Here is a 15,702-nt window from a genome sequence, read left to right as displayed (position 1 = left end):
GTGAAGGATTCTAAGGAATGCCAAAGAGTTCAGTTTTATACATAGTGATTTCAGTTGTCTATGAGAAATTCAGTCAATGTTCTCCAGTAACAGGGATGACTAAGTAGCACAGTAGGTAGAGCACCGGCCCTGGAGTCAGGAGGACCTGAGTTCAAATGCGGTCTCACACACTTAATAATAATCTAACCGTGTGACCTTGGGCAAGTCACTTAACCCTATTGCCTGGCAAAAGCTAAAAAAAAAGTTCTCCAGTAATACTTGGACATGGAGATTAGGAAAAAGGTTGGGGGTAGACAAAAAACTCTGAAAGTCATCAGCATAGAGATTATTTTTTTTTTTTTTAACTCTGGGAGCTTTTGAGATCCCCAAGTAGATAGAGGAAAGGACCCATGACAGAGCTAGGACTCTTAGTGGGTATGATGTGGGTTAGGATTCAGAAGGGGTACAGAAGAAGAAACAGAAAAGTAAGAGGAGAGCCACAGGAGAACAGTTCCCAAAATCCTAGAGAGAAGGGTGTTTGGAGGAGAAGAGGATGATCAGCAGTGACCTAGGCTTTGGAAAGGCAGTGATGATAAAATGAAAAGCTCAGAAACCAGAGAAGGGAAAGGAAGGAGATGAGCATTTTCACAGCACCTAATTGCAGGCCTTGATTAGCACTTTACAAGATATTTCAGATGATCTTCACAACAACTCTGGGAGGGAGCTGCTGTCATTATCCCAATTTTCAGGTGGAGGAAATGATGGCAAACAGAGTTTAAGTGACTTGCCTAGGGTCACTTAGCTAGTGAGTATTTGAGGTTGATTTGAACTCGATTTCCTGACTCCAGGCTCAGCTGCCTAATGCTTGGGTCATCAACTGTAGAGAATTCAGAAGAGACTTGGAGGGAAGAATATGAAGCTCTTCTTCTAGGAGACTTTCTCAAAAAGCTCAGTCAAAAAAGACAGGAAAATGTGGGAGATGGATGGGTTTTTGAGAATGGGAGAGACTCAGGTGTATTTATAGGCAGTAGAGAAGGAGCCAGGAGATAGGGAAAGATTGACAATGAGTGAGTGGAGATGATAGAGGAGGCTGTGGCAGAAAGCATCTGAGGGACATTTGAGTCTCTGAGATGAGGAAGAAAGAAGAGGGGGATTCTCTCAAAGAAAAACAAAAACAGGTCCTGCCCAGAAGGCATCCACATTTGTTGTATTTAACTGTCATAACTATCAAGTACCCAGTGTCCCTGCCAAACCACTGTAAGTCGCAGTGGGAAATGTTAGTAGAAGGAGATATAATAATGGAGATGATAGTATAATGATGGCAATGATAATAATGATAGTAACAGCAAGCAACATTGTTCAGCGAGTGCAAATAACCTAGAAGCCAAAGACTCATTTCTGAAGTCTCCCTTTGTGATCTTGGGAAAGCGCCAACCCCCTCATTTCCTCATGGCCTCATATGTTCATGAGGTCATTGAACCCTAAGACCCTTCCCAACTCTAAATTCTCCTTTCTTCAGAGTCCTTATTGTTTTTGTTAGGATGGGTAGTCCAGGTTTCTTTGATATTTCCATGTCAGGGAAGGAAGAAGAGAAGCTTGTTTGTGGAAGGATGGTACCGACACACACACACACACACACACACACACACACACACAAACATATATAAAATACATACACACACATGTACTGCCCTTCAATGAATATCTGGCTGGAAATTCTGGAACTACCCCAAAGAGGGGAAGGGGAAGAATGGACCCCTCACTTACTCTCTCCAGGGCTGAAATGAAGGGCAGCAGGGAGGGGGCCGAGCAGACTTAGAGGAAGGGAGTGTCCCTGTCGGCAGGCACTTAAGCTGAAAGCCCACTCCTCAATGCTTTCCCCTCCTACCTCTTTTTTTACCATTCCCTTTCTCAATTCTGAATGTTCCAAGTAAACACTCAGAATCACTCAAGTCCCAGTAGGAACTTGACGCCACAGCTTGATCTTGACATAGGGATTGGCCTACCTCTTACAGGGGCAGATAAATGAGGGTTTTCAGTTTGGTATTTGGCAGACAGCTGAACGTTTTTCTCTCTCATTGAGATAGTAGATGTTAAAGCTCAGTCGTACCAACATGAGGCATTGTTACCAATCATCAGTAAATTTTCTATATTTAAGTTGTTGAATCTCTGCAAAGTACGAATCCCTGCAGCCTCATGGACAAGTGGTCATCTTGCCCTTTGCTCCAGTATTGGGAAGCCCATTTTCCTCTTAGGTTGTTTTCTTCCATTTCTAGAAGCTTGAATATGTCATAGAGTTTTCTTTAGTTTGAACCGAACTAGATTTCTTGAGTTTCTAATCCTGAACCATTTTTGCCTGACCTTTAGAGTAGAGGAGAAATTTATTTACCTTCCACTACTTATATTTCTCTAAATCTTACTTTCTCAGGGCAAACCATCCCCATGTCCTTCATGTGAAATGGTTTCAGGTTCCTTCTCATCTGATTTCCTTTCCTTTGGGCTCATTCCTACCCTCCTAAAATGTAAGCATGGAGAGCTAAGTACAGTTCTCCAGGTAGAGTCGAACAAAGGCAGAGCACCAGGAAGATGACCAAAAGTATTCTGTTTCTTCTTGATTGGGGTCAATTACACAGAGATAGCTGATTATCAAATACATAGATGTTTAATTCTTTTGCTTTTTTTGCATTGATTTTTGGACCTCCCCATAGCTTTTGTCGTTGATTCAAAATTTGGTCATGAATTTTTATTTTAAATAGTTTTAGTTTATTTTTAATAAAAATGTTTAGAAATGAGGTTGCCGATGTTAGATGTTGGTACTTACACTGCCTTGCTTTTTTATATCCTACCTAAATATGAAAGGAGAAAAATAATAGCAAATGTCTATAAATACATTAAAAATTAAAACAGTGGATGGCCCCATGAAAGGAAATGACTCTATGAATTAGTGTTCAAAATGCAGTCTCAGGTTATTATTGTCTTACAGGACTCTGAGATTTTACGGCTGCTGGTAGTTTAAACTAATTGGGATTTGATGGTTCAATCTATAAAATTCCTCATATTTACCCCATTTGTGTTGTTTTTAAATGAGCAAAAAAAGGAGTGTTGTGTATGGATCAGTGTTAGTGGCTTGAGTGGGTACTGGCTGCTGTGACTGAGGGAAGCAGGTTCTTAAGGTATTGAGGAAACAAGAATGATGACCCTTGTTGAGCAAGTGGAAAGAGCCTTCCTCATAATAATTCTCTGATGTAGTGAGTAGGCCAGGAAATGGAGGCTTTAACAACAGGGGCAAAAATGATTTAATAAATTTTGAGGGTAGGACTTGCATCTATGTCTTCTGACTACTATATCCAGTGCTCCTTCCACTATATCAGATTGTAGCAAAAAGGAATAAAAATTGCATTTCTCACTGAACCTAAGTAACTATGTGACCATAGGCAAGTTATTAGATCTCATTGAGCTGCCACTTCCCAGCCAATAATATATGGTAGTAATAATGCTCCCCCTCTAGGCTACTTCCCCAACTTGCACTCATGGGCTGCATCCCTAGGGGGGCTGTGGCTCTCTGGTTCTCCCTGTAACCCTTTGGTTATGCATTCCTAACACTGTAGCTCATGAGCCCCTATAAACATACCTCCCATTAAAAGTCGTCCAGTAGACACAATTAGCCTTGACATATACATAATCAAAATAATTGCTATAAAGCATTTCTCCCATGAACATGAGGCAATGCTTCCACAAATAGACACCCATCCATGGGAAGACTAGACTCAAATTTAAAATGCAATTGTTAAGAGTTGTATATGTTTGTGGCAAAGGTAGCCCTTGGTCCTGGAGGACCTGAAAGTCATTTCTCTTTTGGTAGACTCTTTTTGGTCGAATTTTTTTTTTGAAGTATGCTTCAATTTGCTTTCTCTCTTTTTTATATTTAAGGCAATGGGGGGTTAAGTGGCTTGCCCAAGGTCACACAGCTAGGCAAATTACTAAGTGTCTGAGATTGGATTTGAACTCCATTCCTCCTGACTCCAGGACCGGTGCTCTATCCACTGTGCCACCTAGCTGCCCCAATAGACTCTTTTTGTAACTCTTTCTCTACTAGACAAGTTGGTCAACTGGCTTCCAAAGGTCTGTTCCTCTTCACAACTTGATTTTCACTTGAATCCATAGCTGACTCTTTCCTCTGATGTCAAGTTCTTTGTTTCTTGAAGCTACTTTCTCAACTAAAGGCTTTTCTGCATCCTGACTCAAGTGTGTGCCTTGTTCATTTAGTTGTGTCTCCAGTTTCCTCAAATGAATGAACTCTTGAGTGTTGGCTGAAGTGTTTCATGCCTGGCAAGTTGTTACTAGATACTGTTGTATTTGGAAGTAGAGTAGAGAGGGAGATGCCTTCCTTCCTCCCCCTGCAGATGTTTCCTCAAAAAAAGGACTCTCAAACCCGTGTTTCCTTCAAAAAACGTTGTCCTTCAAACCATTTAAAAGCATGAAAAAGCAGGACCAATTGTTTTTTTCCCTTCATGAAAGGTGTTCATAAATCATAAAGGAATCAAGGTATATATAGTTTAATACTTCATTACCTAATATCATTTTTTATCTTCTATGGATGTGTAGGAACAGCTTAGAAAATGTATAAACACATATGTAGATTTACATTTATCTGTATAATAATAGATATAATAATCTATCTACAATAATCATCTTTATGATTATCTGTCTCTGCATTTACAAAGGATATTTAAGGCATTGATTATGAGTTGTACTGTACATTTTATTCAGTCTCCTTTAATGGTATTTGTTATAAAAGCGGAGTGATTTGGGTCAAAGTTTACCTTTACTAATGGGTTTGCAAAGCAGATGTATAGGGTAAACACTCTTGTATGAAGAATGTTTGACCTATTTAAGAGAACAAGTTATTTCAGACCATTAGAAACACATATTACAATGAATGGCTGTTAGTTACACATAACTTCTTATTCTTTCATTAAAGCAGGTTCACAGGTCTGTACTTGGTAACATAACACTTAATTAGCCTAGTTCATGTTACCATATGTACTGGAAGTCATTTAAACTGGCATGAAAAAAATGATGATTCAAACTTTCCTCTCATTTAGATTTGACCTTCTTCCATCCCTTCTTTCTTCAGTTAATATGTTACTTTAATCACTAATGATAACCTTATTTTATAAACTGATCTGGTTAAAAAATAGGAACAATAATGGAAGATGATTTATTTTGAAGTAAAGTATGTGCTTATTTTGTATAATTATAACTTTGTTTTAATTGTTAAATATTAAACTCATATATACCAATATTATGCTATTCTGTATTATTATGATTGTCTTTCAAGCTGAGCATTAATATGACTCTATCTGATTAGTCATATCTGGAATGATTTAAAAAGAAAAATTCATCTCAGTAAGTTAAATGAGCTCTGCCTGTAACACCACTGTAATTTCTGAGGGAACTTGGGAAAAGGATGACAAAGAAAAAGAAATTTACAGAATCAGTGGTGTATGCACTCATTCTTTTAGCATTGATTTAGCACCCGTCTAGATCAGGTGGGCTGTTAGAGTTTCTGCTCTTGAGGAGCCTGCATTTCATCACATACTCTTGGAGGAAGGGAACAACATGGATGGTAATATATCTGTGGATACAAACTAGATAGGAAGCAAACACAAAACTATTTGACAAGTTAAGGTACTAGAAAGTGGTAAGGAATTCTGGGATGTGGAAGTGAGAAAAAGCACATTCAGTGCTGTGCCAAGCATGATGGGAGAAGACAGTGTGTCATCCACAGGACTGATCAAGATCATTCCCAAAGTGGTCCCACACCTCTTGCTTATCTTATCTTTGTACTTGGTGTCGTTTCTCTATTATGTTAGAAGATATTTGTGTCTTCATATCTCCTCCCTGTGTCTTGGATATAGTTGGCAGCTGGAAAAGAGAATGATTTCTGGATCCTAAGTTTTTGAAGCATCATAAGAGGGAATGATCAGAAATGTGACCCATTAGACCCCTTGAGTCAGGCTTGAAGTTTGCTCTTGGGAGACAGTGACTTAAGAAGGAAAAGATATTTACTCATTTTATTCTGTCAAGGTTCTTATGCCTGGCGGTTTGGCTGTTTGATCTGACTTTGTGACATCATCAATCTTTCTGCAGTCCTGTTTAAAATACTTGTTATCTTTTTATGTTTCTAGGCATACTTCCGACAGGGTGTTGCCCTCCAGTATCTTGGACGCCATGCCGATGCTCTGGCAGCCTTTGCATCAGGCTTGGCCCAGGATCCCAAGAGTCTACAACTTCTGGTTGGGATGGTGGAAGCCGCCATGAAATCTCCCATGCGAGGTAAGACTATGGAAAGTCCTTGAAATAACAGTGGTATGGAGTTGGAAATTCCTGCCTCCAAAGGCTTATTGCTCTTGGACATCCCATCATTGGCAAGACATCAGCTTCCAAGGATCTGATATTCCATGTAAAAGAAAGTGAATATCTAGTTGATGAGGCAACATCAGACAGATCGTCAGGAGGCAGGGTTCACAAACTAATTTTGCTCCTGACTAGATAGCCTTGATCATGACATGTGTCCCCTTTCTCACTGGTAGTGAGGTTGTCTAAAGAGTATTTGGTGAAGGGACCCCATGACTATTCCCCCTTGCCTTTCTACATTCCAGGACAACCTCTTCTACCTCTCTGTCCCCTAGAGCTGGAAAGAATGTCTTCCTCCATCTGTGCCTCCCACAGTCTTTCTCTTACTTTGGCCTTTCTTGATCCTCCCATTTGAGAGGGACCTATCCTTCCTTCTTTGTTTTGTTCCAGAGCCCATTTCTGGATCCCTCCTGGGCTGTTCCTTGCTCACTTTGCCTCTTGTCCCATGAGCTCCCTAAGACTCTGGCTATACCATATACTTTTTTTTGCTGTTTTGTTTCTCATTTCAGTGAATTTTCCTTTATGTGATTCTGAAAGTCACAACTGACCTTAAGGAAACTTCCTATGGGAGATTTCTTTTGATTTCTCTTTGATTTCTCCTGATATTTGCTTATATGGGTTCCTGACACTGTCCCATAATAGAAAATTAATTCTACAAGGGCAAGGACAATTTTGTTTTTGTCTTGGTATGCTGAGGGCCCAGGACATTGCCTTGGCAGTGCCTCAGCAGCACACACACACACACACACACATTTGCACACACGCTCACATATGAATGCATCTCTTTAGGTAAAAGAGAGGTTTTAAATTTTTCTACGCTCATTTACATTTGACCAAAACTTCTCTAAAGTAGTCAATTTACATTTTAATCTCAAATATTTTTTGTTTTTATTTTTTGCAAGGCAACGTGGTTATGTGACTTGCCCAAGGTCACCCAGCTAGGTAATTATTAAGTGTCTGAGGTTGGATTTGAATTTGGGTTTCCTGACCTCAGGGTCATTGCTATATCCACTGTGCTACCTAGCTGCCCCCTTTAACCTCAAATCTTAAAGAAATTAATGTGTTTTCTTTGGAGGTGGAGGTGGAAGGGTGGTAGTGGTGGTGGTTCATGTTTAACAGAAGTATTTCATTGTCATTTAGAAAGGATCTTAGGCAGCCTTCAAAGAGAATTTAGGAGAAACCCCTAGAGCAGGGGTTCTTAATCGTTTTTGTGTCTGGGATCCCATTGGTAGACCAGTGAAACCTATATACTGGCCTTTGGAATATAATTTTTTAAAGCATAAAATGAAATGCTTAGAATAACAAAGAAAAGCAATTACAGTGAAATACAGTTATCCAAATTTGTTAAAAAGAAGCTTTAGGTCCAGTTGAAGACCACCTGCTAAAGCAATCCTTAGAATATGGAAAAACTAAGAATTGAACCAACGTGTGGGAATAGCAAGAAGAACTGAACTCCTCACTCCCACTCCAGATTTCTTCACAAAAATTAAAAAAAAACAGTTTTGATCAGTAAATCTAAGAAAAAGTCACAAGTTATTTTTTTCACCCATGTCAGCAAAAGAATCTTAAATAATGAACTATTATGGTGAAAGGGATGTTCAATATACAATCCCAGAAGAAGCGAAAGACTCTAAAACATCTTCAAGGAAATCCTCAAGAAAGCTATGTGCAACTTGTAAACAAATAGAACCAGAATCCTTGGAAGAGATGAAACAAGAGTACAAAAAAGAGCTGAAAATGAGTTTTAAAACCAAATAAGAGCACTAGAGAAAAAAATTGGGAAAATAAATGAGAACTATGAGAGAAAGATTTGGAAAGAAAATTAATGGTTTGACTCAAGAGAGACAATACTTTAGCTGAAATAAACAGCTTCTTGAAAAATATAATTGAACCAATAGAAACTTAGAAGAAGCAATAAAACTTCTGTTGACTCCAAGAGACAAGAAATACAAAAATCAAAATCAAAAGACTGAAAAAAATAGAAGAAAATATAAGATATGTTATATTAAAAACAATTGGCCTAAAAAATAAATCTAGGAAAGAGAATTTAAAAATTGTTAGACTACTGGAAAGCCTTGATGACCCAAAAAAAAAATGCTAGATGCCATATTTCAAGAAATCACAAAAGAAAAATTACCAGATCTTTTAGAACCAGAGGGCAACGTAGACATAGAATCTACTAATTACGTCATGAAAAACCCCAAAATGTTAACTCTGAGGAGTGTTATAAACAAAATCCATGGCTTCCATGACAAAGGAAAAGGATTGTAAGCATCCAGAAAGAAAGAATTCAAGTACTGAATAACTATACTTAGATCAGGTGAGATTTCATAGCCTTCACTGCAATAGGTGGAGAGTTTAGAATTCAATCTCAAAGGAAGCAAAGGACATAAGTTCACAACCAGGAATAATGTGTCTAACCAAACTGAGCATATAATCCTTTGGGGAAAACAGACTTTCAATGAAAAAGAAGATTCCCAGGATAGCTAGGTGGAACAGTAGATATATCAACGAGGAGGACCTGAATTTAAAACTGACTTCAGACACTTGATGCCAACTATCTGTGTGACCTGGGGCAAATCACTCAACCCCATTGCCCCACTTAAAAAAAAGAAAAAAATAGACTTCTAAGAATTTCTGATAAAAATATCAGAGCTGTGAAAATATGTAAGAAATGTAAAAAGGTAAACATGAATGAGCAACTGTAAGAGACTAAACAACTATTTACTTTCTAATATGGGGAGATGATGTATGAATCCTCTCAAAATTCTAATATCCTTAGGGGTCATTCAAAGGTACTGAGAGTGGTTCTCTTATGTTTTGATGATCTTGAAAGAAGAATAGAAAGAATGGAAGAGGAAAAGGAAGGGTAAGGATGGAGAAAATTATTGGCATGCACAAGTAGACATGCAAAAACAATGAGGAAGAGAAGGGAGTGGTAGAGTGACGCTTAAACCTCATTCTCACTTGAACAAGACAAAGAAGGAAAAAAACATACACATGGAGTTGGGTGAACAAAGAATGTAATTCAACAGAAAAATAGTTGGGAAATGGAGATAAGGGGAACAAGAGGGTAGCTTAATAGGAATTAATCTTGAATGAAATGTGTTAAATCAGGGTTAGAAAGAAAGAAAATGAAAAGTTTTAAAGAATAGGCTAGAGAGAATACACAATTAAAAAGCATGGATATGCATGTGAATGGCATGTGCACATCTACATATGTAAAAGGACAGCATAGTATGTTTTTTTTTGGTTGGGTTTTTTTTTTTAGGTTTTTTTTTTGAAAGGCAATGGCGTTAAGTGGCTTGCTCAAGGCCACACAGCTAGGTAATTATTAAGTGTCTGAGGCTGGATTTGAACTCAGGTACTTCTGACTCCAGGGCCGGTGCGCTATCCACCGTGTCACCTAGCCGCCCCTATAGTTTGTTTAAAATGCAAAATCCAATTATATGTTGTTTTAAAAAATTGAAGCAGAAATTTGCACAAGAGTTAAAATAAGGAGTTGGAGGAAAATATTTCATGCTTTTGATGAAGTAAAGAGCAAAACAAAACACCAGTTGTAGTCATGGCCTCCAACAAAGAAATATTTTAAAATGGACTTAATTTAAAAACAAAAAAAATACAGAAAAACTCCATTTTGCTGAAAGTTACCATAGACAATGAATTCATGATATTAGAAAACATATATGCATCAAATGTAAATACATAAAGAAAAAGAATTATAGGGAGAAATGGACAATAAAACAGTTATAGTGGGAGACTGCAATTTGCCACCTTACGTAGGTCTTACCAAAAAATAATAGAATAAAGACATGAATACTTGAATCGAATTTTTAAAAAGTTAGATATGATAGAACTTGGGAAAATTTTGAACGGGAATATTAATAAATATGCACATTTCTCAGTTGTGTGTGGCACCTTTACAAAAACTGATCATGTATTAGGGCATAAAAAGGCTGACAAATACAGAAAAACAAATAACATTTTTAATGAAATGCAATGCAATAAAAATTATATTCTATGAAGGGCTGTTGATTAAATGATTATAATTAATTGGAGAATAGTATTTTCATCCTAAAGAATGAGTGGATCAAAGAATAAGGTGCAGTTCTTTCAAAAAGTAGTAGGGTCTCCCTTATTGGAGAGACTGAATAACCACTTCATCCCATGTATTGAAGAGATCAAGTTTCTTCCCAAAGGAAATGGTCTGTGAGAAGAAACAGAATTGAAATGAAACAAATCTTAACTTACCATGTATTTTCTTTCCCTTTTTTGTTTAGTTTGAACATTTGATTTCCCTTCTTTCAATGTATTTTCTTCACTTTCTCATTTTAATGACATATCAGAAATATCTTTGGTCACAAAGGCTATTGTCCTCTATTGGGGTGGAGAGCGGCCCTTCTGTAGTTCCCCGACTTTTGCAGCATATCTCTGGCTTTTGGGAATGGAGCCAATAATAGTAGTGAAGGGGAAAGGAAATGCTTGGCTGAGGCTGACTTTATGCATATGTAGCTGAGAAACGAAGGGTTTGTGTTTTTGTTTTTTGTTTTTCTTGGAATGACCCTTGGAAGGTCTCTTGCTTTCCCTTCTACCATACATATTTCCATATGGTCTGCACATCCTAGTTGCTCGATAACTTTTTGTTAATGAAGTTGATGATGTATGGAATTTCACCAGTGGAATCATTGCTCTGAGATAAGACCTTTTCTTACATTAAAATGATTTTTCCCATGAGGAGGGTAATAATAATGGTTGTAATGGTGATGACAATAAAGAAAATAACAGTAATGCAGGCCTACTCTGTACCACATTGACCATGAACATCCCTAGTTTAAGTTACATTCTATTCCATTTATTCTATTCCATTAAATTATAATACTTTTAGTTCAATCATTTTTCAGTCATGTCTGATTCTTTGTGACCCCATTTGGGGTTTTCTTGGCAAAGATACTGGAGTGGTTTCACCATTTCCTTCTCCAGTTCATTTTACAGATGAGAAAACTAAGGCCAATAGGATTAAGTGACTTGTTCAAGGTCACACTGCTAGAAGGTAGCTAAGACTGAATTTGAATTCAGAAGATGAGTCTTTGTAACTCAAGACCTGATACTCCACCCTCTGCACCACCTAACTGCCTTTAATTTAATATACCCCCACCCAGAACTTAAGAAGTCTTCATGCAACATCATTTTACTGTCTTATCACTTATTTAAAATTTTACAACTCTGAAACTGCCCCCCCATATGTTTTTTCTTTTAATCATATTTTTACAACATTAGATGGGACATTGTCTTGATCAGTTGTGACAGAAACTTATATTTATAAAGTGCTATAATAAATCAATGAAAAAATGTGCAGTAAGTGCTTGCTATGTGGAAAGTCCTATTCCAGGCATAGGAAAGATAGTAAAGGCACTTTCCCTCCCCTTTGGTCCCTCTTGGTTTAGACTGGGGGGAGTGGAGGACCTTAGCACCAGTTGCTGTAATGTGATACCAGGCAATTCTTCAGCTTTATGTCTCATTGATTCCATAGGCTGCCTCACCACATACCTGCCCCCAGGGATGGGCTTCACCCACCTCCCCACCTCCCAACTGGCACCAGTTCTGAGCCCTGGACTTCCATCCCCAGGCTCTCCTGAATCCAGGCCCCAGTCCCTGGCACAGTTGAACCACTCATCTTTGTATTGTTGCCTGAGTGTGTGCAAAGGAGCCTATCTTGGCTACCTCTCAATTGGAGGTCCTAAACATTGACCCATGCTTCTTTTTTTATTTTTCTTTTAGGTTTTTGCAAGGTAAATGGGGTTAAGTGGCTTGCCCAAGGCCACACAGCTAGGTAATTATTAAGTGTCTGAGACCGGATTTGAACCCAGGTACTCCTGACTCCAAGGCCAGTGCTTTATCCACTATGTCACCTAGCTGCCCCATGACCCATGCTTCATTTTCATGCCTCCTTCAACCATGCCTCCAGGCCATCTCATTTTCTGTCTGTCACTGCTACATATTCCTCCATTTCCTCAGAACAAAATTCCCTTCCCTGATCACCTCTCCTTTGTATGACTTTTTTCCTTTTAAACTGTCAGCTTTTTGAGTGAATATTCTGTCATTTTAAAAAACAACATTATTATACTTAACAAATTACTTTTTATTTGTTCATTCATTCTTTCTAGAACACAGCTAGTATAAGGTAATATCTGAATCTGGGATTTGGTCCTATGACCAGTTAGTGCCCCACAAAACCTTGATCCACCATCCTTCACCATCAGTCAATAAGCATGCTAGAGAGGAGTGTGGGAGCATTAGGAGGCAATGCTGAAGCCCCTGAGGGAAGGGAACAGTGAAGGCAGTGATGGGAGCTAAAAGAAAGGGGAGAGACCATCAATGTTGAGGTCCCAGGGGACCAGGAGGCATTTGCGATGATTTCTGTGTCCCCTGAGTTCAGTCTGGCATTGCCCAGCTTATACAGACTCAAGGAAGAAAACCACAAAAATGCCCACAGTGAGCTTGTGCCACCAGCTCCTAAGCCCTTGAAGACTGAGTTACCTTGTTAGGAGTCCAACTTTTACCTTGAGGCAATTTTTTTGTAGACGCCAACTAATTGTCAGAATTTTTTATTGTAATAATTACAATAATAGCTTGCATTTACATTAGTGCTTATGGCTTTAAAAGTTCTTTCTTCATTATAACCTTACTGGGTGGGTTGTCTGTGTTATTTACAAATGAGGAAACTTAAGATTTAAGAAGTTAAATGTTTTATTTAGGTCCACAAAGCTTCTAAGTGTCTGAGCCAGGAATTCCTTTCTGACCCTGGTGCCTATTTTCTCTTATTACAGATAGCCACACTTTCTTCCAGGTAGTGTTGGGAAATTTGGAGCTGTGCCTTGTTCTGACCATTTTATATCTATTTTTAGATACTCAACAGTTCACTCAAGGCCTTTATAGCCAGTGATTTGATCCTTATAATTAAATATGTTGAAGACATTCAGATCTTGGCTTCCCCAAGGGAAAAAAATTGATAATAGTGAAATTTAATTGAAGGACCAGAGACCAGGGATTCTACTTTCTGTTCTGCCAATGACTGGCCTTGTGACCTTGGAAAAATCTCTGTCCTTCCTCAGTTTCCTTCTCCAACAATGAGATATTTGGATAAACTGACTAGAGAGAAATGTGTCTTACAAAGAGTTGGTGTTTTTAGTGGATGGGAGCCCTCAATGCTAAGGAGTTCTTGGTCTGCCCTGGGAAGGGAATAGATCCCAGTGTCAATAGAGTGAGAGTCTCATTGATTTTACCCTGGTCAATTCTGGGTGATGTGTTATAGGAAGGACATTAGTAAACTGGTGGTGCTCGGAGCATCCAGGCTGGGGAAGGAAATAGAGTCTAGGCCACAAATGGGTCAATGGAAGGAACTGGGCATATTTAGCTTGGAGACAAGAAGACACTGAGAAACATGAGAGCTTTGCTCAAGCATTTGAAGGTCAGGAAGAGGGATAGAAAAAGGAGCAATGGGGACAGGTGACCTAAGGAGCAAGTTCAACTGAACAGGGAGGGTAGCCCCGAATGAGTCCAACCTCAGGAGGAAGTAGGGGTCAGCCAAAGACTGAATGAGGGATGTCATAAGATTGTTCTTTCCCAGAGAGACAGCACAGGTGGTAATCCTGGATGAACCCTGACTCTTCTACTTCCTGATAAGATGATGTGGGGTATGGCACTGCTTTTCTGGGACTCGGTGACTTCGAAGGTCCCATCTTCCTCCCATTCTGTATTCCTTTGGTCTGGGAGGCCTCTCTGATTTTGAGATTCTAGACTCTGATTCTCTTCTACATGTCCATTAAAACGGTCCCATTCTCCTTACTGTAGGTGGAGCAACTAAAGGGTTCCGTTGAGCTTCTGTGTATAATCTTAAGAGTAGGATGTTCTATTCTGGAAGGTCCTTTTGGTCCTCTTCATGAGATCATCTCCACCTCTGTGCTGCTCTTCAGGGGTTCATTGGCATCCTTGCAATGTCAACATGTTCTTTGTTCACTCTGTAGTAATAGGATTGAAGGAAAAACCACTCCAGGCCTCAGTCAGTTTGGTGAGAGCTGCTCAGTTGAGAAATGAGACTTGAGGTCTTAAATTGTAAAAATTGCATTTTACCCCAGTTTGGTTGGCCAGCAACCCTTCTAGGTCAAGCTGCCAGCCTGAAGCTGTTTTCTAAGAAAAGGAACAACTGCTGTTGAAATGCCACCTTGTAATGGTCAGGATTCAGCAAAAGGACCTAGAAAAAGAGAAAGGAAGGGAAAGACCAGAGACATCCTGTGCTGCCGTTTGTCCTTGTTAGAGAAGAGACCTTCAGCCCAGCATCTGTTCACTGCGATCCCAGGAAACAGAGCCTCAGAGTTCATGGGACTTGGCCCAAGTCACATAGCAGCAGAACCAGAATTTGAACTAAGTTCTTTGACTCTTTCCACTGTATCATTCTTCCTGGTCTAACCTCCTCCTTTTTATAGCTCTGAAAGCTGAAAGCCTGAGGTAAAAGGTGGTAACCATGAGCTGAGGCCCTGACAGCCAGTTAATGTGGACCTGGGTGTTCTGATCTTTACTCAATTGTTCTTGTTGATGCCCAAGGAGAAATAGCTTCTTTTTCTCCATTTGATACCCTTCTAATTTCTAGCTCATATCCTTTCCAAGTGATGCTTTAAAATTGAATTGTGAAAGAGAATAGGTATATATGGAGGACATATCATCTTATCATAAAACGAGACATGCTTGTAATAAGGGATTTGCAAATATTTGGCTTTTTTTTATATCTGTGTCTAGCACAGAGAAGTCGCGCCTGTGACAACGTGTTGGCATAATTATTAGTGAGGAAGGCAGCTATTTTAGACCAAGAACCTGGCCTTCTACCCTACATCCCCCAATCTTTAGCATAGAATGGTAGAGCTGTTAAGAAACAGAATATTTGAAATCAGAGCTAGATATAACACTAAGAAAATCTAGTGACTCTTTTCTCATTTTATTCAAATTTCTTTCCCCCTCTATTTGAAGGTCTTTCTCCTGTTTGCTTGCAAAATGTGGTATTTGTCATTGGAATTGTTAAATTTAACCACTGGGTGTCTTGAAGTTTGCAGCATAGGGCTTTTTTTTTCTTCTGGAGGCAATCTGTGGATTCTTCCTATTGTCATTTTGTTTTCTGAGTTCTGAAATTCTGGGCAGTTTTATTAAAATATTTCACACATCACAAGAAGTTTTTTTTTTCCAACTTGTATTCTTCTGAGAGCAAGTCAGTTCTTTGCATGCCATCTTTGAGAATGTATTTTGCTTGTAAGG

The 15,702-nt window shown here is 38.9% G+C and overlaps 1 protein-coding gene across 2 annotated transcripts in view; it reads left to right on the top strand.

The window, feature by feature from the left end:
• TTC28 (tetratricopeptide repeat domain 28) overlaps positions 1 to 15,702 on the top strand; it is a 430,887-nt gene that overhangs the window by 147,031 nt on the left and 268,154 nt on the right. For both annotated transcript variants that reach the window (XM_074206223.1, XM_074206222.1), the window contains exon 2: positions 6,171 to 6,318. In XM_074206223.1, the coding sequence (XP_074062324.1) occupies positions 6,171 to 6,318 (148 nt within the window). The remainder of the gene's footprint in view (positions 1 to 6,170; positions 6,319 to 15,702) is intronic.

This window comes from Macrotis lagotis, chromosome X (genome assembly GCF_037893015.1).
Source record: "Macrotis lagotis isolate mMagLag1 chromosome X, bilby.v1.9.chrom.fasta, whole genome shotgun sequence".
NCBI classification, from domain to species: Eukaryota; Metazoa; Chordata; class Mammalia; order Peramelemorphia; family Peramelidae; genus Macrotis; species Macrotis lagotis.
Note: the sequence above shows the minus strand (reverse complement) of the source record. Positions and strands in the feature narration are given on the sequence as shown.